We start from the raw sequence: 25449 nt of genomic DNA, 5'->3' as shown, positions 1-25449 counted from the left end.
GAAAATAAAAATTGTATTTTGTATTATAGAGAGCCATAATGCAAAAGATTATATAATAAGTACATTGAAAAGATATAGAATAACTGTATGTGATTCAAGCTGGGGTTGCAGGGCAGGGTGCGGAGAGAGAAAGTCTTTACTCATAGGAAAGGCAGGGAATTCCTAAGGAAGGAGGCATCATTTGAATCAGACTTAAAAGGATGGGCAACACCTCCTGATAAGCATAGGCAAAGAGAAAATAAAATTATCACTTTTTGCGGATGGTATGATGAGACTCAACTAAAAAACTAATTGAAACAATTAACTTTAACAAAGTTGCAGGATATAAAATAAACCCCACACAAATCATCAGCATTTATGTATGTATATGTACATATATATATATGTATATATATATATATAAAACCAACAAAAATCAAAGAGAAAGAGATAGAAATATTCCATTTTAAATCACTATAGAAAATAGAAAATATTTAGCAGTCTGCTTGCCAAGAGGAGATAGACTCAGAGTACAAGTTGAGAAATTTGGGGGTTTGGGATTTGGGGGGTTTTTTAAGAATTTGTTTTATTGGGGCAGAGCCAAGATAGCCACATGAAAACAGCATCTTACCAGAGCTCTCTCACAAGTTCTGTCAGATACCTCTAAAAAAGTGAATCTGAGCAGATTTGAGAGAGTTAGAAGCCACTGGTAAACTGAGTGGCGCAAATTTCCAAGCCAGGAGAATCCAAAAGGTCAACAGGATGGATCTGTAGGCTGGGAGAGAGCCTGACGGAGCTGCAGCTGTGGAAACCAGCCAGCAATCCAGGCTGGGAGAAAGCTAGGTGTCCGAAACCAATGGAGGTCCCCAGGCCTCCCAGCACAGGATGGGAGTCTGTCGAAGCAGGAGGCAGCAGCAGCTGTGGCTGTGAGACATCTTCTCCTGAGGCTTGCAGGTCAAAGGTTTGAAACACACCTACTTGAACTTCCGGGAGACATAATGGCTAGGTAAACGGCTCTCATCCCTCCTTCCCTCACTGACCCAGAGTAGTAGTAGTAGTCGTCATCATCGTCGTCGTAGTAGTATATGCAAGGGTGGAAAACTTGGACCCAGTTCTTTTTGACTTCAAGGCTGGATCTCTATTCATTATACTACGCTACCTATTGAGTATCTTCCATTGACCCAGAGAATTCCTTGGGAAAAACGCAGGAACAGAGGAGACAGAAGTGGGGCTCCATTAGCATTCCTGAGTCCCGGAAGGGCAGAGCCGGCGACGGTCAATACCAGGAATCCAGATGTGCCTTTGCACAGCCAGGGGAAGTGGCAGACACCAGCACAGACAACTGCTGAGACTACTGCTGCTGGAGAGCAATGCCAGGGGAAAAGGAGACTTCGGGGAACCAGAGAATCTCTCCCGACACCTCAGGAAACTGAAGGCCATGATACACAAAGCTAGTGACTAGGCTCGCAGCTCCCAGAACAAGAAACCTGGGACAGAGATCTCTGAGCCCCAAAAGTAGAAATCCACTGTAAAGCCAGAAAAAAAGCTAATCAACAAGAAGAAGAACATGAAAAAACCGAGGACCATTGATTCTTTTTATGGAGACAGGAAAGATCAAAATACCAATTCAGAAGAGGACAGCATTGACACTATACCCACATCTGATACCTTATGTGAACTGGTCTCAAGCCCAAAAAGCACTCCTGGAAGAAGTAAAGGAGGATTTAAAAACCAAATTAGGGAGGTAAAAGAAAAAATGGGGGAAAAAAACATGGATGAGATCAAATCTTTAAAAAGTAAAGTTGGTGAAATGACTATGGAGATTCAGACTGTAAAGAGAGAAAATGACACCCAGAAAGGTAAAATCAACCAATTGGAAAAGGAGACTGAAAAGCAAAATGAAGACAGCAATTCATTAAAAAATTAGAATTGAGCAAGTGGAAGCTAATGACTCTATGAGGCATCAAGAAGTAGTAAAACAAAATGTAAAGAATGAAAAAATAGAAGAAAACCTGAAATATCTGATTGGAAAAACAACTGACCTGGAAAATAGATCCAGGAGAGACAATTTAAGAATTACTAGTCTACCAGAAAGCCATGATGAGAAAAAAGAGTCTGGACAGTATCTTCAAAGAAATTATCAAAGATAACTGCCCAGAGGTCCTAGAACGAGAGGGGGAAATAGTCATTGAAAGAATCCACTGATCACCCCCTGAAAGAGATGCAAAATTGAAAACTGCAAGAAATATTATAGCCAAATTTCAGAATTGGAAAGTCAAGGAGAAAATACTGCAAGCAGCCAAAGTGAAACAACTCAAATATCATGGAACTACAGTCAGGATCACGCAGGATCTCTCAGCTTCTACACTAAAAGACAGGAGAAATTGGAATATGATATTCCGAAGGGCAAAGGAGCTTGGACTACAACCAAGGATCAATTACTCAGCAAAACAGAGCATAATTTTTCATGCAAGGAGATGGACATTCAACAAAATAAAGGAATTCCAGACCTTCCTGATGAAAAGGCCAGAACTCAATGGAAAATTTGATCTTCAAATACAAAACTCACGAGAGACATAAAAAGGTAAACAGGGGGGAAAAACCCCCACAAACCTTGTTAATCAATATGGGCAAATTGTTTACATCCTTATATAGGATTATATTATTTTTTATATGTTATATATATATATATATATATATATATATATATATATATGTCAATCTTGAGAATATTACAGTTATTGTGATAATTGAAAGAGTTATACACAGACTGTGGGTATCAGTATAAAATAACTGATATAGTGATAAAAAACATAATTAAGAGATGGAAAGGGTGGGGTCTGGGAGAAAAGATAAGGAGGTAGTAGAAAAGGGTAAATTACATCAAATGAAGAGGCACAAAAACACATTAGAATATAGAGAAAGAAGGGAGGGAGAAGAGTAGTATATGAGCTTTACTCTCATCAAATTTGGTTCAAGAAGAGAATAACATACTCTAAAAAGTATAGAAATCAAACTTGTCCTACAGGCAGTAGGAGGGGAAAGGGGAAAGAAAAGGGGAGTGGACAGAAGGGAGGGAAGAGGTATTGAGGGGAAAAGAGTAAGATAAGGGAGGGGAATCAAGAGGGAGGGTAAACTGAGGAAGGCAATGGTCAAAAGCAAAACTCTTTTGAGGAGTGGAAGGGGGGAAGGAGAAATAAAAACATAAATGGGGGGAAACAGGATGGAGAAAAAGACACAGCTTGTAAGCATAACTGTGAATGTGAATGGGATGAATTCACCCATAAAACAGAAGCATCTAGCAGAATGGATTAAAAACCATAATCCTACAATATGCTGTTTACAAGAAACACATGTGAAACAGGGGGATACACACAGGGTAAAAGTAAAAGGCTGGAGTAGAATACATTGTGCTTCAGCTAAAGTAAAAAAAGCAGGGGTAGCAATCCTAATCTCAGACAAAGCAAAAGCAAAGATAGATCTAATTAAAAGAGATAAGGAAGGACACTACATCCTGCTAAAAGGCACCATAAACAATGAAGCAATATCATTACTTAACATATATGTACCAAGTAGTATAGCATGCAAATTCTTAGATGAGAAGTTAAGGGAGTTACAGGAAGAAATATACAGCAAAACCATACTAGTGGGGGACCTCAACTTCCCCCTCTCTGTACTTGATAAAGATAACCTCAAAATAAACAAGAAAGAAGTTAAGGAGGTGAATAGAATTTTAGAAAAGGCAGATATGATAAACTTCTGGAGAAAACTAAATGATGATAATGGCAATACTCAAAAATTGACCATGTATTAGGGCATAAAAACCTCATAATCCAGTGAAGAGAGGCAGAAATAGTCAATGCATCCTTCTCAGATCATGACGCAATAAAAATTATTTGTAATAAAGAACCATGGAAAAATAAGCTAAAAATTAATTGGAAACCAAATAATCTAATCCTAAAGAATGAGTGGGCCAAAGATCAAATCATAAAAACAATTAATAACTTCATTCAAGAGAATGACAATAATGAGACAACATACCAAATCTTATGGGATGCAGCAAAAGCAGTTCTTAGGGGAAGTTTTATATCTCTAAATGCTTACATGAATAAGATAGATAAAAAGGAAATCAATGAAATGGTCATGCAACTAAAAAAACTAGGAAAAGACCAAATTGAAAATCCCTAATTAGATACCAAATTAGAAATACTGAAAATCAAAGGAGAGAATAATAAAATTTAAATTCAAGAAAACTATTGAACTAATAAATAAAACTAAGAGCTGGTTTTATGAAAAAACTAATAAAATTGATAAATCCTTCATCAATTTTATTTTTAAAAAAAAAGGAAGAAGAAAACCAAATTACCAGTATCAAAAATGAAAAGGGTGAATTCACCTCCAATGAAGAGGAAATTAAAACAATAATTAGGAATTATTTTGACCAATTGTATGCCCATAAATTTGATAACCTCAGGGAAATGGATGAATATTTACAAAAATACAAATTGCCCGAGTTAACAGAAGAGGAAATAAATTACCTAAATAACACCATCTCTTGAAAAAGAAATTGAGCAAGCCATCAATGAACTCCCTAGGAAAATATCTCTATGGCCAGATGGTTTTACATATGAATTCTATCAAACATTTAAAGAACAATTAATTCCCATACTTCGTAGACTATTTGGGAAAATAGGCAAAGAAGGAGTCCTACCAAATTTTTTTATGACCCAAATATGGTACTAATACCCAACCAGGAAGAGTGAAAACAGAGAAAGAAAATTATAGACCAATTTCCCTAATGAATATCGACGCAAAAATTTTAGCAAAATATTAGCAAAAAATATTAGCAAAAAGATTGCAGCAACTTATCACGAGAATAATACACTATGACCAGGTAGGATTTATTCCAGGAATGCAAGGTTGGTTCAATATTAAGAAAACTATCAGCATAATTTATTATATCAATAACAAAACTAGCAGAAGCCATATTATTATCTCAATAGATGCAGAAAAAGCTTTTGACATTCCTATCAAAAACACTAGAAAGCCTAGGAATACATGGAGTCTTTCTTAAATACATAAATAGCATCTACCTAAAACCATCAGCAAGCATTATATGTAATGGGGATAAGCTAGATGCATTCCCGATAAGATCAGGGGTGAAACAAGGATGTCCATCATCACACTTATTATTCAATTTGGTACTAGAAATGTTAGCTTTAGCATTAAGAGAAGAAAAAGAAATTGAAGGAATTAGAATAGACAAAGAAGAAACTAAATTATCACTTTTTGCAGATGGTATGATGATTTACTTAGAGAATCCTAGAGATTCAAGTAAAAGACTGCTTGAAATAATAAATAACTTTAGCAAAGTTGCAGCATATAAAATAAACCCACATAAATCCTCGGCATTCCTATATATTACTAACAAAGCCCAACAGCAAGACATAGAAAGAGAAATTCCATTTTAAGTTACTGTAGACACTGTAAAATATTTGGGAATCTACATGCCAAGACAAACTCAGGGACTATATGAACACAATTACAAAACACTTCTCACACAAATAAAGTCAGATCTAATTAAATGGAATAACATCAGTTGCTTGTGGTTAGTCCAAGCTAATATAGTAAAAATGACAATTTTACCTAAATTAATTTACTTATTCAGCACCATACCAATCAAAGTGCCAAAAATTATTTTACAGAGTTGGATAAAATAATAACAAAATTCATCTGGAAGAACAAAAAGTCCAGAATATCAAGGGAATTAATGAACAGAAATGCTAGGCAAGGTGGCCTAGCCATACCAGATATCAAACTGTACTATAAAGCAGCAGTCCTCAAAACTACCTGGAACTGGCTAAGAAACTGAGTGCTAGATCAGGTTAGGTACACAAGACTCAGAAGTCATTGACTCTAGCAATCTATTCTTTGATAAACCCAAAGAATCCAGCTTCTGGGTTAAGAATTCACTGTTTCACAAAAAATGCTGGGAAAATTGGAAAATAGTATGGCAGAAACTGGGCATAGACCCATATCTTACACCATATACCAAAATAAAGTCAAAATGGGTACATGATTTAGGAATAAAGGCTGATACAATAAGCAATTTGGGAGACCAAGGAATAGTTTACCTGTCAGGTTTATGGGAAAGGGAGGAATTCATGACCCAACAAGAGATAGAGAGCATTATAAAATGCAAAATGGATAATTTTGATTATGCTAAACTGAAAAATTTTTGTATAAACAAAGCCAATGCAACAAAGATTAGGAGGGAAGCAGAAAATTGGGAGAAAATCTTGACAACCAATGTCTCCGATAAAGGCCTCATATCTAAAATATACAGGGAACTGAGCCAAATTTATAGAAATAAAAGTCATTCCCCAATTGAGAAATGGTCAAAGGATACAAATAGGCAGTTTTCAGAGGAAGAAATTAAAGATATCTATAGGCATATGAAAAAATACTCTAAATCACTATTGATTAGAGAAATGCAAATGAAAAGAACTTTTAGGTACCACATCTCTTTTGTCAGATTGGCTAACATGACAAAACAGGAAAATGATAAATGCTGGAGAGGATGTGGGAAAATTGGAACATTGATACATTTGTTGGTGGAGTTATGAACAGATTCAGCTATTTTGGACACCAATTTGGAACTATGCCCAAAGGGCTGTAAAAACATGTATAACCTTTGACCCAGCAATACCACTCCTAGGGCTATAACCCAAAGAGATCACACAAGTGGGAAAGGGACCTGTATGTACAAAAATATTTATAGCTGCTCTTTTTGTGGTGGCAAAGAATTGGAAATCAAGGGGATGCCCATCAATTGGGGAATGGCTGAACAAGTTGTGGTATATGAATGTAATGGAATACTATTGGGCTAAAAGAAATGGGGAAGACACGGACTTCATAATAACCTGGAAAGATCTACATGATCTGATGCTGAGTGAGAGGAGCAGAACCAGGAGAACATTATACACAACCACAGACATATTGATTTTGTGATGACTAACTTTGGTAGACTTGGCTCTCCTCAGCAATACAATGCTCAAAGACAGCTTCAAAGGACTCATGATGGAGAGAGCTAGCTACATCCAGAGAAAGAACTGTGGAGTCTGAATGCAGATTGAGGCAAACTATTTGCTCTCTTTTTTTCCTCTTTTTTTTGGTTTTGTTTCTTCTCTCTCGTGATTCATTCCATTGGTCATAATTCTTCTTTACAACTTGACTGTTGTGTAAATAAGTTTAATGCGAAGGTTTATGTAGAATCTATATCAGACTGCATGTAGTCTTGAAGGGTGAGTGGGGAGGGGAGGAAAGGAAAGAAAATTTGAAACTCAAGAACATGTAAAACTAAATGTTGTAAACTAAAAATAAAAAATCTAATTAAAATAAATAAATACAAAAGAACTTGTTTTATTTGACTACATGTATATACCAGGAGTTTTGTTTTTTAGATTTTTCACTTTCTGAATGGGGGAGAAGAGGAGGGGAAGGGGAAAGGGGAGGAAGAAAAGATGGGTCTTCATTTTTTAAAAATTAAATTTCAAGAAAGAGAGGAAGGGAGGAAGGGAGGGAGGGAGGAAGGAAGGAAGGAAGGAAGGAAGGAAGGAAGGAAGGAAGGAAGGAAGGAAGGAAGGAGGAAGGGAGGGAGAGAGGGAGGGAGGAAGGAAGGAAGGAAGGAAGGAAGGAAGGAAGGAAGGAAGGAAGGAAGGAAGGAAGGAAGGAAGGAAGGAAAAAGATTAGGAATTCAACTGGGGATGGAAGAAAGACATTCTAGGAATAGAGAAGTGTGAGCAAAAGCATAGAGTATTCTTTAAGGAACATAAAATATCCCAAATATGATGGAAAAAAGTCATATCAAATAAGACTAGAAGGGTCTTCCATGTTGTGGAGGGCCTAGAATCCCAGTTAAAGGAGTTTGAACTTAACTCTTTATATAAATACATGGTTACATATCAGCCAGTTCTTCATATAAAAATAAATTACACATTTACCTCTTTCTTTGGAAGAAATATAGAACAAAAGTAATACATATAAAAGTCATAAATCCAGTTCTGGAAAGGACAGTAGAGGTCACCTAGTCAAGTTCCTTCAGAAAAGGAAACTGAAATCTGAGAGGTTAGGTGGCTTGCCTACAATCTCATTGGAAATCATTGGAAATTCTAAGATTTGAACCCAGACAGTTGACTCTAAATCCTAAATCCCCACCCTTTCTTTTAGTTCTATTTGAGTTCATGAGCTACTTTTTCTACTTCTAGATAGGCTCTTGGTGTGTTTTTGAGTTTAAACTAGTTCCTTTCTAATGTCATTCAACAATTACATATTCTTTTAGCAAACGCATTCAATTTACTGAGTCCTATTCATTTAAAAGGCATTGTCTTAAGATGGTAGAATAACAGGAAGCAGTACAAGGAGCTTCCCCTCAAAAATTTCTCCTCTTAAACAGATTTTTAAAAGACCCCAGACTGAATCCTAATTGAGAAATCTAGAAAAGGCCACATTGAGTTATTTTTCCAGCCCAGGTCAGCATGGAAAAATAGACACAGAACTTAGCCAGCACTGGAGATTGGGTCTGGTCAGGAGCACTCTGTGAAAGGAGCACTCCTTCACCCAGGGAGAGCTTGTGCACCAGGTCAAGAGGAGGTCCCAGACCCACACCTCTGTACTACCAGACACATACCAGGGCACTTTGACAGGAATAGGTACCAACTGGCTGCTCTGTTGCTTAACACCTAGTTCTGAGTCACAGATCAAGGGCAGACTGAGAAGAGGACCTATAGGAGTAGAAAGAGGAGTACACTGGGGGTATCAGGAGAGAAAAAGGAAGGTTAGGGAAAACTACTTCACATCGTTAGGGTACTCAAGTATACAGCTATCCAAACAAGGAGGCAGGTGGGGTAAGATGGCAAAGAATGGGAGTTTGTAGGGGTACTGATCAATTAGACTCTAGAGAATGGATGAACAAGTTATGCTACATAAATGTGATGAGTTATTGTGCTTTAAGAAATTATGAAGTGGATGGTCTCAGAGATACCTGACAAGACTTGTATGAACTGATTTGCAATGAAGTGAACAGAACCAGGAAAACAATTAAAACAATGATAACAGTATTGTTTTACCATATGGCAAAGACAAATACCTTTGAAAGACTTAGAAACTCTTATCAATATAATGACCAAATACGATTCCAGATGACTAATGATGAAACATCTTACCCACCTCCTGACAAAGGGGTGAAGGATTCAGAGTGCAAAATGAATTTTTTATTTGTTTTTGAACATTGCCAATGTAGAAATTCATTTTATTTGATTATATATGTTTGTAACAGGAGTTCTGTTTCTCTTTGGTTCTCACTTGGATGGAGAGAGTTGGGATGGGAAAGTGAGAAGTCTGATTTTTGCTGATTGAAAAAAGATAAAATATATATTTTTAAAAGAAAATTTACAACAAACAAAATTTAAATGTTGGACAAATTCCTTAAAAAGGGCATTGTCTATGGGGAAATGCTGTGGGTGGTACAAAAATAAATAACATAATAATGGGTTTTTATGAAGCTTATATTCTAGCAGAAAACATGATTTATACAAGGAAGAAAGTTTTACCCAGAAGTTACCAATATGTTCATTTATTAAAGGAAAATAAGCTCCTCTTCCTTTTTTATACATGACTTGTAATTTCATCAGTGATGGGAGTTCTCAGTTTGGAGAATTCTCTACCAATGCAGATTGGTATCTTCTCTGCAACTTATAGCCTTAAATAATTGCATGGTACACTGCAAGGTGAAGTGCCCTGACAAGGGTCACGCAGCCAGTATCAATCAAAGACAGGACTCGAACTGTGAGAAATGAGTACTTCTCTCTCTTCTATTTAATAACAAATTATCATATTAGGACAAAGGTTTTTCATCCTTTCCTACTTCCTCATCCAGAAACCAATAAGTGTGGGAAATCTCTCTTAAAGATTACCTCAGGCCAAGATCTAAGCAGACAGTAAAAAAAATTCTAAGTTTGGGCTAATGGGTACGTTTCTACTCATTGTGTTTACTCAGACAGGTCTGGGAAGTGTTGATTCTCCCTTTTGTCAGACAGGTAGTATGAGAATTTATAAATATCTTTGATCAAGATTTGGGTGACTCAAGTCTTGTACCCCAAGATGCTCATTGTAATATTGTCTAGCCTCTTATTATAGTATTCATTTTTTCATTAATTGTTAACCAATCAGAGTTGATTGCCACCCCTCAGGAAGACCTGCTATTCAAAGGGCATACAAGGGTGACAGCCCACCCCCATGAGGGGTCTTTGGTCTAAAACAGACAGCCAAATGACCATCCTTTTATTAACAAACATGCTGGCCTTAATAATAAAATGGTTAAATTACATAGAAACTATCTTTCTCAGAACTTTTTTAACTGTCACAGAACCCAAGTTGTTCTGTCTCCAAGGCCAGTTTTTTCTCACTATACCACTTGCAAGCCTTAGAGTCTACAAATAGCAGCACAAATAAGTCACTGGTAGAAATTCCCGCCGATTATTCACCCGTACTACTTAATAATAAGCCTCAAGTGAAAAACAGATGTATTCCAAAGGATAAACCACTTCATGAATAACCTTTACCCTTTGAAAACAACATCCTTAAGTAGAAATTTTTTCACCTGAAGAAAAATCTCATGGGGACAAGTGACCTCAGTTGAAGAATAAAGCAGACACCCAGGGAAGCAGTGTGAAGCCCTTTGTTGAAGAGGAGGTGAATCCAGGTGAGGAGTTGCTCACCCCAACCCACCATGAGGCAACTTCCTATATTAACTGCATTGTTCCTAAATACTGAAGGATTGCTTCAGTACTCTCTAATTTTAGGATCCTGGGACAAAGCACAGGTCACCCTAACTTAGTGGCTGTTCTGAAGAATAATAGCATTAAGTTACACAGCACACACTGGTTATAATATAAAGTACTATACACACACAAAAGCTCATTTGCAGTCTCATCCATACTTGGGTAAACAGAGGATGGAGAAGAGGGAGGGTGTTGAGACCTATCTTAAACTTTTTCTTCTGACTAGAACTTACCTCAACTTTGTGAAGGAAATTGAGTCTCCATTCCTTAAGAATTTCCATGTAATCACTATCTGAAAATAATCTGCAATCTTTATAGTACTCTCCTACTTCTATCATTTTCATTACTTTCATATGGGCCTATTCCACCACTTCTTGAATCTGATATTTCAGTTTTAGCCAAACTTTTTATATTGAAATTAATTGTGATGAAGAATAAAAAACAAAAGCTTGCTCCCACCATACACAATTTTTACTGCATGTTTGGGTTCTTGTAGATATATCTTTCCATTGAAACACCAAGAAAGTACATTAGCAGTGCCATTGGGTATTTCCTTTCATAAAATTAAATTTCTGATAATAAATAAATATGATGTGCATCTTCAAAAGAGGATATTTGTGATGAAGGGAATTTCTACATATAGATGCACAGATTCTTAAATATATTTAGTAGCTTATAAGAACAAATTTATTATATATGCTTTAACGGAAAATAGTTTCTCCCAAAACTAAGGGGGAAAAAAGAGTGTGAAGACATGCAAAAATAATACCCCTTGATGGAGAACATTTCAGCCCTTGCTGATATTTCATATTTTTCCTTTTGAACATTATAAAAAGTGCATGCACTCCTCCTCTCTCTGTAAACAATGCAACAGTTATTATAATATGCACAGACAATGCCCATGTAGCTTCCAGGAACATTTCAGCATCTTTTGTTGTTTGATGCATCTGGGGTTGCTTAGTTTAATAAAAGGTACACATCACTTGCTCTGATTCCAAAACCATCAACAAAATTCAAAAACTCATTAGATTCAGCAAGCACAGTATAATCTGCCATGTGTGCCTACTGTGGCTTAGGTTGTTTCTAAGATGCTAAAGATTGCAGTTTTGATGACAAGTAAGGTTTATCTATAATAAGCAACTTGGTTTTATGTAATCATTTCTGGTGGGAGGTCAATCCCTACTACCTTTTAATGAAAATTATACCTTTTCATTTCTTTCGCTTTGTTTTTAATTTTCTTGTTACATCTTTGAAAAGGGATATCTTTTTATATAGCCTTTACCCAGAGGATGATAGCATTAAGATATAATACAACTCACTTGTTAAAAAGCATTTCTCAGTTAATTAGTACCTTTCTAAAACCTTAAAAAAATTTGATCTTCAGGCCAAATACCACGATAAATCAGGAAATACATTACAAAGCAATACTTTCCTAAGAATGACATAATCATAGGAGAAAAACCAAACTGGGCTTTGTTCAAACTGCTTCTAATAGTTTAACTGTCTTGGTTCATGGCTTTGTTAACGGGGGCTTCCATGACTTAAAAAATAAGGCTTACTAGCTGTTTGACTCTGGACAAGTGATCTCTGAGCCTCAGTTTCTTCATCTGCAAAGTGAAGGGGTTAGACTAGATGCCCTACTGAAGTCTCTTCAAGCTCTCAATCTTTGATTCTAAAATTAGAGAACCATTGTCAAGCCCAAAGTTTAAGGTATTGCACGTAAGTCCCTCTCCCAAAAGGGCCCCTATGTTTTGGACACACACACAAGGTCCAAGTCTCTCAGCTGGACTCCCTTTCCTAATATTGCCCAGCTCATAAAAGCCCAAGCCTGATGCCCCAGACAATTATTTAAAGCTTAAGTTTAGGTTCATGTCTGTCTAGTGTTTCCCCAAAAGGTAGATTTTAAAAGTACTTAATGCATAATTATGCATGGAACAGGTATTTATTTCCTTCACATGAAAGATTCTCACAAGAGCTCATTGACACATCTTAAAATAGGATGCAGTAGCATAACTATTGTTACAATCATTTCTTGAGAGGCTAATACTTAAACCTCCTCAGAATACAAGGTAACTTGTATGATCAAAGATTAGGAACTTTACATTTCACCTCAGTTCTGTACTCTACAAACAATTCCTGGTACGGAAATTGCTCATAAAATGACCAGGGTGGGGTTAATCCTCTTATCACAGCATAGAGAAGTTAAGCCCCTTGTCCAGAGTCACACATCTAGTAACTTTGGAAGACAGGATTCGAAATTAAATCTCCTGGACTCAAAGCTTAGCCCTCTACCAACTAAGCCATGATGCATCTGTATTAATTGAGGTTGAATGCTGTGATTAAATATTAGGTGTTTTCCACACAACTTTTAATAATTATCCAGGAAATCATATTTGGAGAACTTGATTTTGGAGAACAGATTTTCATTTTGCCTGGATATTAAACTAAATCATGGGATACTTCGCCATCCAAGAAATTCTAGTTGAGGGTCACCCAAATGGCAATGGAACAGCTAGGGTGAGTATGAATAGACTACGATGCATTATTAATAAATTATCATGCAAGATACTCAATAGGTAGCATAATATAATGAATAGAGATCCAGTCTTGAAGTCAAAAAGAACTGGGTCCAAGTATTCCACCCTTGCATATACTACTACTACGACGACGGTGACGACCACCAAAAACACAAGATTTACAAAGTACTTTACAAATATGATTTCATTTTATCCTCATAACAACCATGGGAGGTAGGTGCTATTTTAGAAATGAAGAAACTGAGACCGACAGAGGTTAAGTGACTTACCCAGAGTCACACAGCTAGTAAGGGTCTGAGGTGGGATTTGAACTCAGGTCTTCCTGAGCATTTTATCGACTACATAATCTAGTTTCCAATGGGATGGTAGTCAAGTCATTTAACCTCTCATTTTCCCCAGGCTATATCTAAAGCTATAAGGTACAGGATAGTTTAGGATTTGAGTCAATGAATAAGACCCAAAGTTCCCTCCAGTGGGCAGGGCAGGGCAGTTTATTTTTTTAAAGTCACATAAAACAATATAAAAATGTCATCAAAGAGATGTATGACTGAAAAAAGGTAGTGAAATCTGGGGGAAACTGATGTACAACAACAACATATCATAGAAAGAAATACAGGAAGTCATTCAGCATATTGGATGGACCCCCTATTGAAGATTTATGGAAGGGCGTGGACAAGAGGAACACAGGATGGGAAGCCACGAGGGCTTGTGATCCACACAGTTGGAGAAAGTGTCCACATCAATGTGATCATAGAGTTATCAAAGTACTAATATATTATTAAATTTGGATCCAAGTAATCATATTGAAGTCCGATTATCCCATTGTCTAAGTGGAACAGTAGATAGACCTGTAAGCAGGAAGACCTGAATTCAAATTCAGCCTCAGATACCTACCAGTGGTGTGCCTCTGGGCAAGTCGTCACTTAACCTCTGTCAGCCTCAGTTTCCTCATCTGTAAAATAGGAGTAATAAAGCATCCACCTAACAGAGTTGTTGTGAGGATCCCTAAGACAAGGTTTGTAAAGCACTTTGCATATCTTTTTAAAGCACTATATAAACGCTAGTTATTGCTATATTATTTTATCTCCCCTGATAGAAGGCAAGTTCCTTGAAGACATCAACTGTTTCATTTTATATTTTATATCCCTAGCAACTAGCACAGTAACTGGCACATAGCGGGTATTTAGCAAATGCTTATTGATTGATTGATTGAAAATGCTTCACAATGGATAACTTCCTTTTCTTACATTTTATAAAAAAATTACCTTTTTGCAACAATTTTGACAAATGTTTTATTCTTCAAAATGTCCCTAAGCTTGTGCTCACTCCAATTATAAGCCTGCTCAGAAAATTGCTGAAAAGGATAAATAATGTTTACTAATGGAACATTCTGCAAAGAAATTGTAGGGATCCTGGGGTGGGTAATGTGTGCTGGTCACACTGACATTGTATGTATTATTTACTGTTATCCAAAAAGCTACCACTGTGTCAGTAAGAGAGAGGTCTTGTTGATTACGTTTTATTATTGCTACTTGCAAATGTCTAGTTACATAAACAGATACTCTACCTCTTCATTCCTAACTCTGGGCCTCCCTGGCTTCCTTCAAGTTCTAACTAAAATTCCATCTTCTACAGGAAGCCTTTCCCAATCCCTCTTAAATCTTATAGCTTCCCTCTGTTAATTATTCTCTATTTTTCCTATACATAATCTATTTGTGTATATTTGTTTGCATGTTTTCTCCTTCATTAGATTTTAAGCTCTTTGAGGTCAAGGACTGTCTTTTGCCTCTTTTTGTATGCCCAGCACTTAGCACGGTGCATGGCACATAGTAGGTGTTCGATATATTGGTTAATTACTTTATGGGCAGATCTGATAGTATTAACTAAAGAAAGGATTTAGAATAATGGGAAATGTGTTTCATTGTTAAAATTTTAAATGTACACAGTGCTATGGCTTATGTGAAAGGAGTCTGCAGAATGAAGTAGAAGGTCTTTCTGATTCCTCTCAGTGAAAGTACAGTCATTATTAATAATATTTTTTTCTTTATAATTTATGAATGACTTTCTTCAGAAGACATACTCTGTACCTCAGTTTCTTCATTTTCTCCCTTCTCCCTTCTCTCTTGCCTTTCTGATAAAGGATGTGGAGAGAATAAAACAACATACAGAAACTCCTTTGAGCAATTCAGAAAGGACTCTTTGTTTTAGGTTATTATTACACTCATGTAGCAAATACAGATCCAAAGAAGACTCTCAGGAGACAACCCATGTGATTTCTCATGAGCCAGGGAAAGCATTCCTAATGCCTGTTAACTCCCTGGTCTTTTAGGACTCTCCTCATCCTGATTGGATTGCAGATCAGTGTGAGTTCTCAGGTATAAGCAGGGTGATGATAGCAGTCTAAGTCTTAGCTGGCCCAAAGAGAAATAGGAAATCACCATAATAACATATACTGTCAGAATAAGAAGCCAGCCATGAATGAAGAGGAGATGAAAAGTATAGAAAGGAAAGGAATGAGGACTAGGAAAGGCTGCCCATAGATTTTAGTATAAAAGGACAAAAAATAAATAAATCAGTGCCTCAGGAGAGGCAAAATTTCACTTAGATGACTTTATGTGTGGTTTGCACAGAGCCTATTGACTTTATGCTGACATCTTTACTAGCAAGAGTCACTGAAAATAGGCTTCAGGGACTTCTCCTTAATGCACAACTATAGATTTTTCTGGCATTTTCCCCAAACTTGACCTAATCCTTACTCTTCAAAGTGTGGTAATGTCCCTATTTTTAGCAGCTATTGGTTTTTCATGCAAACAGGAAGAGCCCTGTTTCTGGGGTCAGAGGACATGGATTCAAATCCTGCTTCTGACATTACCAATGTGAATCTGAAAGTTATTTAACCTCTCTGAACAGCAGTTTTCTCATCTGTACGATAAGGGGAATGGATTAGTAGGCCTCTAATAGCTCCTCTAGCACTAGGAGTATTATGCTCATAGAATTCAGCAGATTCTACTATTTATCTTACCATGGTCATAATTTTTCTCTTTATTTCAGAAAACAAACTCAGTTTCTAGATTTTTTTTTTCTTATTGGCTTCTTTTCTGTGTTTATCTTTATTTCAGTTGTTCCAGGAGTTGTAATTTTTGTCAGTGTCTCTATTAAATTAATTCAGATTGAACCCTATTAAGATTTAGCAAATGGTCTTTGAGAATTAATGTGGCCAAAAAATTCATTATGGCTAACGAGGCAATGGCCCCTCTGAACTTAGCCAAGTTGGTCCTCAGCCAATAGCCATACAATCAAAGCTACCCTCAAAGCCTTCCCAGCTGATGGAACCTGCCAGTCACTTTCACAGCACAATGAAGCAAAAGAGGATTTCTGTAAAGGACTACATGTTCCTGAGCAGCTAATACAGTACCTTCAACTCCTTTTGCAGTCATTTATTAAGCATCTACGGGTCTCAAGAAAGACTACATATAAAGAGGTATCTGATGGAACCTTGAAAGAAATTAAGGATTCTATGAGGCAGAAGTAAGAAGGTTGTGCTTTTTAGTTACAAAGAGCAGTCTATGAAAAAGCATGGAAGCTGCTAATGCAATGTCATTAGAGAAAAAGTAAGCCAGTTGGGCTAGAACACAAAATGTATGAATGGGAAGTAATGTGAAACAAATCTGGAAGGTAGACTAAGGCCAGATTGTGAAGGATTTAAATGCCAAACATAATGGTTTGTATTTTGTTCTAGAGGCGACAGGGAGCCATTGTAGATTTTTGAGCAGGAGAAAGACATGATCAGACCTATGCTTTAGAATGATTATATTGGCATCTATGAGAAAGATGGATTGAAAAGGAGAAAGATTGTATATAGAAAGTATAATTAGGGGTTTATTTTAGTAGTCCAGTCAAGAGATAGTAAGAGTATGAACTAGGCTGGCAAATGTGGAGAAGGGGACAGATGTGAGAAAGGTTGTAAAGGAAGAATCAAGAAGATGACTTGAACATAGTAGGCATTTAATAATTGCTTATTGAATGGAATTAATTTAATAGACTGATGTGGGTTTTTTTTTTGGTTTAGGTAATTCTGTCCATTGAGGAAGGCTACAGACTCCCAGCTCCAATGGGCTGCCCAGCATCTCTCCATCAGCTGATGCTCCACTGCTGGCAGAAAGAGAGAAATCACCGACCGAAATTTACTGATATTGTCAGCTTCTTAGACAAACTAATCCGAAATCCCAGTACCCTTCATACTCTGGTGGAGGACATACTTGTGTAAGATGCAAAAAGTTGCTCTTTTTCCTTGAATGTGTAATTACTTCCAGGACAAGAATAGGTAAAGACTCAGCTCTATCAGCGTTGAGTTTGCCAACCTTTTGGATATAGAAAGCACATTTTATTCATCAGCTGAAATTGCAAATTGTTAAGACTATAAAGAAAAATAGATTTTTTTTGCACAAGAAAGCAGTTTGCTTGACTTTTTATCTCTCCATATCTAATCTTTTTGAATTGCTTTCTTAATATTTTTCCCATAGGGGCCTTTGATGTTTATACATTCTTTCACTATTTGCTAGTGTTTCTTTACCATTTATAGTGGAATCTATGTGCACCTAAATCCCACTTATAATTTTCCTGTCTATTCCATGCCCTGTCCATTTGTTTGAAATGGAAGGCTAAACAGGGGTAATTTGTGACTCAGCTAAGAGCAGGAGTATTTCCCTGATGGAATGGTCTCACTCTGCTCCAATTAATTTCCCAAGAAAGACTGATGACAGGACAAGAAAATGATGACACTGAAATGCCATTTAAAAAATAGTTGGTTGAATTTAGAAAACTGATTTACTCTTCTCTGAAGCAAAATTGTGGGAAGAAGGGTAAGAAGAAAGAAAACTGTCCATTCAGGTGACTCATTATTGTGCTATTTAATTTAAATTATTAATGAATTTGAAATATTTTCATTTATCCAAATACAATTGAAAATTACATAAAAATCTCCTAAACAATTTTAAAACTCAGTCTCTCAATACAGGAGATGATTAACAGAATGCAGAGACTGTCAACTTTGGGTCACAAGTTCAAATCAATGTCAGTTTTTAGTGATGGAAAGGTTTAAAGCTATTCAAGGCCTACTTGAAATTGGTCTCAGTTTAGGACTGAGCACACAGGAGTTCAGCTCCAAGCCTCTAATTGGCAACCTCAGCAATGTGAGACCAAGCATGAAATAGCTTAGAGATATTAAACTATTACTCTAGTCTATCTTTCCAAAGAAGTTTGCAGTTAAAAAGCAAAGGCACAACTGAAGGCCAAAATAAAGGACACTTTTACTCCAGGTCTGGAGGCCTGGAGGCTAGTCCCTGCTCTTCCTTTCATTATCTCTGTGACCCTGAACCTTGCAGTACCTACTTTTCTTATCTGCCCTATCTACTCCAGAAACAACAAAGAATAATGGTTAGAGAGGCAGCCTTACTATCAGGAAGATATGGATTCAAGTCTGCCTTCCTAGGAAATAGGTTGTGTGAACCTGAACAAATCACTTAACCATTCAGTGCCCTCAAGCAACTGTCTGAAAATACGCATTGCAGAAGAGGTGCTGATGTACATTAATAGTAAGTGTTTCCTCTGCCAACAGTTCCCTATATAGTTAAAATCATAAGTTTCCTCTCAAAAGATCTATATCAGATGATTATTATGAAGATTATTACATGACACAAAAAGGCAAAGAGCATAACATTTATTAAGTGCCTACTATGTGTCAAGCATGTAATTATAATTGAGGAAACTGGTGCAAACAGGTTACATGACTTTGCTTTGATCATATAGCTAGGAGGTATCTGGGACTGGATTTTAACTCAGGTTTTCCTGACTCCAGGCACAATGCTCTGTTTACTCTGCCACCTAGTAGCCTCAATAATAATCAACTCTCAATCATCTTTTTAATTTTATTAATTTAATTTTAAAAATGAATGTATATGTAAAGCCTATGTTGGATTGCGTGCCGTCTTGGGGAGAGAGAGTGAAGGAAGGTGGGGGGGGGGGGAATTTAAAACTTATGGAAATAAATATTGAAAACTAAAAATAAATAAATTAGCATATTAAAAAATAAAATATTTAAAAAATTAATTTAATTAATGGAGAAGAAGGTTGGCATATATAACCAAAATTGTAAGCCTGCGTTTCACATGGCATCTTGGTAACCCTACTTCCTATTTTCCATTAATAAAGTTCCTTGCATATTGATTGCTGCAGAAGTGAAGAGTCAAAGTACAGTTATCACTTCCACATCACAGGGGCTTTGGGTGTGGTGCCCCCAAGATCTGGAAAATGCACATAACATGTTTTGGCACTCCATATCAGAGAAGAAGTCTGAATTTTTTCTTTTTCTTTTATGGGGTATTTACAGTACCTTGTTATAAAATTTGGATTGATATTACACAATACTATACATATAGTTTATACATTTCTGAGTTTCTAAACTTTTTCTCTGTCATCTGCAGGCCTTTGCATGTTATCTGCAGCTTCCACCAAACTCCCCCAAAATTCCCATTTAATTTTTTATGCCAACCTGCAACATATTAAAATGATGATGGGAAAAGTCATGATGTGGAAGGGATAACTGTATCTATGAGGATATTTCCTCTGGAGAAGAGGTAATTGGATCCCTCCCTCCAGTAATGGGAGGAATAAGCATGTTAGTTGGATTTTAAAGATGCTAATAAGAGGGCTGAGATGAAGACAGAACAAAAAGGGGACAAAAGCTAACAGTCAAGCCAAGTCAAAGCTTTTAGAGTCACCTGAAGGTCCCCAGAGGCCAGAAGTCTGTGGCTTGTATGGATTACTGATGATGGAGGATATCTGAGAGGAAAGATCTATATAACAGGCTTGAAAGCATCAGTCACAATGATACAGTAGCCATAACAAAGATGGGAATTAAGATTTACACACACACATGTGAAGTTTATTTATAGTTAAGAGGTGTGTGTGTGTGTGTGTGTGTGTGTGTGTATGTGTGTGTGTGTGTGTGTGTGTGTGTGTGTGGGTATCTGTTGGGAGCAATTATTCAGTCCCAGAGTCTAATCTTTGGGTGGTCAAGTGGAAGAGTTTGTGATGGATCCTCTATCCTAACTCCTGACTAAGACATATGTGCTGTTGCTGCTACCCTTAGTATACACAGGGAATAAGAAAAAAAGATAAATTTGGTTCTTAAGCTTAACATTCCCAAACCTTTCACCAGCTCTCTTATTTACACTGTACCTTTTTAAATTAGTTTGGAGGAAAAGATGTAGAAAACTCAAGGGAGTAAAAAGATGACTGTTAAATCAGAGAAGAGGTAATAAGCTGAACAGTATCTTATTTAAAGAGCTTTTCAATTTATACCTGTAAAGTTTCCTGTTCAAAGAGGAAAGAATGTCTACCACATAGCCTTCAAAATAGAATCTTGTAAGGCTGATTTTACTATTTAAGAAATCGTTGTCAGAACACCACAGAACTAAGCAGAATAGCCCAACTTCCCTGTCAATAAAACATTTCTAATACTCTTTCTTGACTTTAAAATTTTTGATTTGTAATTTTCCACTCATTCCAAAAGGCTTTCAAGGAGAAATGCTTTACAGATGTAGTCTGACTCTTAGCATCAAAGAGGTAGATGTCATAGTATCATAGGTTTATTAGTATAAGATGCCTTCAAGATTATCTAGTCTAATCCTTTGATTTTAAAATTGATGAAACTGAGAGGTAAACTTATTTGCTCAAAGTCATACAGCTAGTTAGTAGAAGATCCAAGATTTGAATTCAGAACTTATGACTCCTAGTTGGAAACTCCTTCTATTACATTAGTCAGTCGGTCAATAAACATTTATTAAGCCCCTACTATGTTCCAGGCACTGTGCTTAGCATTGGAGATACAAAGACTTGTGGTACACAGACCAACCAGAAGGCTATCACAATGGTCCAGGTGTGAAATAATGAGTTGAGAGGAATAATCATTGTATGGCAAGCTTACTAAAAAAAAGACTTCCTGATCAAATTATGATATGTCTGTACAAAGCTCTATACTTTACAAAGTACTTTAAGGCACATTGTAATATTTGGTCCTCACAACAACTGTGTGAGATAATCAGGGAAAATCTTGTTGTCCACAATAATGGTTGCAATGTCAGAAGACAGAAGGGGGTGAATTCCAGAGATGTTATGAAGGTAAAAATCAACAGGACTTGGCAACAGATTGGCTATGGTGTTGAGAGAGAATAGGAAGTTGAGAACTTGGGTGACTGGGAGTTTAGTGGTGCCCTCAACAGTCAAAGGGATGTTTGGAACAGAGGAAGGTTTGGCGGGAAAGACAATGAATTCAGTTTTGAATATGTTGAATTTAAGATGACTACAAGACATCCAGTTTGAGATATCTAATAAGCAGTTAGAGACACAAGTCTGGTGGGAGACAGGGAGACAGGTTAGGACTGAATAAGTAGGTTTGAGAATCATCAGCATATAGATGATAATGAATCCATGGGAGTTGATGAGATCACCAAGTGAAATACTAAGGAAGGAGAAGAGAAGAGGGCCCAGGACAAAGCCCTAGGTGACATGCATGACCTTAGAGGACCTGACCTTAATGAAGATCTAGTGAAGGAGACAGAGAATGGTCAGATAAGTAAGTAGAATAACCAGAGTAGGACAGTGTCATGAAAACCTGAAGAGAAGAGAGTATCAAAGAGAAGAAGATGATCAACAATGTCAAAGATAAGTCAAGATGGATGAGGATTGAGAAAATGACACTGGATTTGTCAATTAAGAGTTTGTTAGTAACTTTAGAGAGAACAGATTCAAATGAATGATGTGGTCAGAAGATAGACTACAAAGAGTTAAGAAGAGGATGAGAGGGAAGAAAGTGGAGGCACCTATTGTAAATGACCTTCCAAAGGAGTTTGTCCACAAAAAGGCAAAGAAACATGGCACAATAACTAGCCAAGATGGTTGGATCAAGTGAAGGATTTTTGAGGATGGAAAGACACAAGTATGTTTGTAGACAATAGGGAAGCAACCTGTAAAGAGACATTAAAGATAAGTGAGAGTGAGTATGATAGCCGGGACAATGTATTAGAAAAGACAGGATAGAATGGGATCATTTGTTCATGTAGAAAGGTTTGCTTTAGCAAGGAGAAGGGCCACCTCATTATGTGAGACAGGAGTGAAGGAGAAGGTGTTATGAAGTGAGGTATCTGGGTGTTATGAAGTGAAGAGGGGAGAAGATGGAGCTCTCAGCAAATGGACTCATTTTTTCAATAAAATAAATGTGTGGTTTTTCAGCTGAGAAAATAAGGGGAAGGGGAGTCAGAAGAGGTTTGAGGAGAGAGAAAAAGTTTGGAAGAGCCATTGTGGTGTGTGGTAATTAGGGAGGCGTAAAATGATTTGCTTGCAGCAATGAGGACCCAGTTGAGATTATGTAACATGAATTTGTGGTGGACCCAGTCGTCACAGTTTCTTGGTTTTCTCTAGCTTCATTCAGCAGCATGTATGTAGGAATGAAGGCAAAAGACATAGGATCATGACTCAGAAGAAAGAAGTTTACTTTTACTTAAAATCTCCAAGCAAAGGCTTGAATGGTGCTTGTCAGGGATCAAAGTATCATACATTTAGAGCTGCAAAGGACTATAAGGTCATCCAGTCTAACTCCTTAACTTTACACATGAGGAAACTGAAACCCAGGGAGGTTGTGACTTGCCCTGGATTGCACAGCTAATAAATGTCCAAGTAGGATTTGAACCCACATCTTTTTGACTCCAAGTCCAATGCTCAATTCAATTAGATAAAGGTCAGACTAGATAAATACTTTAATTCTTTAAGGTTCTTTACAACTCTGAGACTTGGCAATTCCATATTACTATTAAAAGGCAATGTTCTGGGTACTACTGAGTATGAAGATTGAAAAATAACTCTATGTCCTCTCTCTCAGGCTTCACATTCTCATGATGGGATATGACCTCTATATAGAGAATAAGTGTGAAGTAAAATAGAATATGTTAGGGATATGACCTCTATATAGAGAATAAGTGTGAAGTAAAATAGAATATGTTAGGGAAAAGAAGAATTCAAGACCAAGCATTCTAATAAAAATTTAGGAGGGAAAGAGCACTTTTACCTGGAAGAGATCAAGAAATGTTTCATAAAACACATGACCGTTTAGCTGAGCCTCGAAGGAAGAAAAGTAGGGATGAGGAGCAAGTATGAACTGGTCAAATGTAAAGGCAGAAAAATACAAGAGGAGATCACGATGTAGATGGGAGCAGTGTGAAATAAGGTCAGAAAGGGGGGCTGTGGACAGACTGTGGAAAATCTTAAATGTCAGGCTGCAGCATTTGTATATTATCCAGTCAGTACTTGGGAGCCAGTGATGGTTTCTGAGAGGGAAGTGACCACATCAGACCATTGCTCCAAGATTATCTTAACAGCTGTGTGAAAGACGGATTGGAGAGGGGACAGAGTGTTAGCAGTTTTCTCCTATGTGATCATGTTTCATGAATGAAGGATGTTAGAATCTCAAATGTCATTTTCTATGGTTCACAGCATGATATTCAGTGTTGAATTAAGTGTGCCTTCAAGGAAGCTTTACCAAAGTACGTCTAACACCCGCTCTTGGACATAGCAATCAGTGACAAAAATGCAATTTACATAGCTTAGGATATTCCACAATCTGGCTAGTCTAGCTGCTTGAAGAATGCCCTGCAGTGACAAAAAGAAGGAAAGAAAAGAAAGAAAGAGAGGAAGGAAGGAAGGAAGGAAGAGAGAGAGAGAGAGAGAGAGAGAGAGAGAGAGAGAGAGAGAGAGAGAGAAGGAAAGAAGGAAAGGAAAAATAACACAGAAAGCCAGGCGTGTATCAGTGATAGAGTTCTAGCGTGACATCTAGAGGCAGCTCTGAGAACTGAAGTATTTTCTTATTTGGCAATCCCTGAGATATACTTATTGGGAAAAAAGAAAAGCATAATAATTTTGCAGGAGGAGGAAACCTTACAGACATGAAAGAGAGAATAGTTCCACATTAAATACACAGAGTGTGCACATAAATCCCAAGGAAATGAGTTGTGAGGAATAATCATTGTATGGCAAGCTTAGTAAAAAAAAAAAGGAATTCTTGATCAAATTATGACATATCTGTACAAAGCTTTATACTTTACAGAGTACTTTAAGGTGCTTTGTAACTCACAACAACTGTGTGAGTTAATCAGGGAAAATCTTGTTGTCCACAATTTAGAGCTGAGGAAGTTGAGACAGAGAGATGTTAAGCAATATGCCCAAGAATACACAGCAAGCAAGTTCTAGAACCAGGAACACAGATGCTAGTCTGATGATCAGAGGCACAACTAGGTTATAGCTACTAGGGGTTTGATTCAGGGAACAAACCCCCAGGATTTATACACCATGGTGATCATCTAGTCAATGGTACCCATGCACCATAGCACCACTCACAAAGATCCCATCTATTTCTTGGAACCTAACTTCTCCCACTATCATGACCCTTAACCTCTTCCCCTGCCTCCTTCCAGGAATTGGAGAGTTATTGATCATGCCATAAGTATCACTTCTCCTAGTATGATTTCAACAGACCAGGATAGACTCTCCTCTGAGTACTATTTTTCCACCCAAACCCAAGCCCACCCCCACAAATGAATGTGCCTCTGGTTCCTTAATTCCTAATTAGTTCTATCAATGATCTTCCCATTATACTATACTGCCTTTCTAGAAGATGTCTTCAGCTGGGTAGGAGGGCACTAGCATTACAAGAAGAAGAAATGTCATATCACAAAGGCAGGAAATAAACTAATAAATTAATAAAAGTGTTTAATAAGCACTTAATATGTGCAAAGTACTGTATTATATGTTGGGGATACAAAGAGAAAAGCAAGACAGTCCCTGCTGTCAAGGTGGGAGACAAAACACAGAGGAGGCCTCAACTAATTAGAAAATCAGGTGGAAAGGTCCCATTTGTGGCAAAAAAGATGGGAATACATCTTTAATGTTGGGTTTTTTTTTTGACAAAACCATATCTGTTTCTGCTGTTGAACCATTTGACAATGCCAAGGGTTTTGGTGTCAAGAACTTTCTTTTCTGAG

The 25449-nt window shown here is 37.1% G+C and overlaps 1 protein-coding gene across 1 annotated transcript in view; it reads left to right on the top strand.

The window, feature by feature from the left end:
* EPHA6 (EPH receptor A6) overlaps positions 1–25449 on the top strand; it is a 1226126-nt gene that overhangs the window by 1183600 nt on the left and 17077 nt on the right. Inside the window, exon 16 of the mRNA XM_036746072.1 lies at positions 17427–17620. Within this exon, the coding sequence (XP_036601967.1) occupies positions 17427–17620 (194 nt within the window). The remainder of the gene's footprint in view (positions 1–17426; positions 17621–25449) is intronic.

Source organism: Trichosurus vulpecula, chromosome 2 (genome assembly GCF_011100635.1).
Source record: "Trichosurus vulpecula isolate mTriVul1 chromosome 2, mTriVul1.pri, whole genome shotgun sequence".
NCBI classification, from domain to species: domain Eukaryota; kingdom Metazoa; phylum Chordata; class Mammalia; order Diprotodontia; family Phalangeridae; genus Trichosurus; species Trichosurus vulpecula.
Note: the sequence above shows the minus strand (reverse complement) of the source record. Positions and strands in the feature narration are given on the sequence as shown.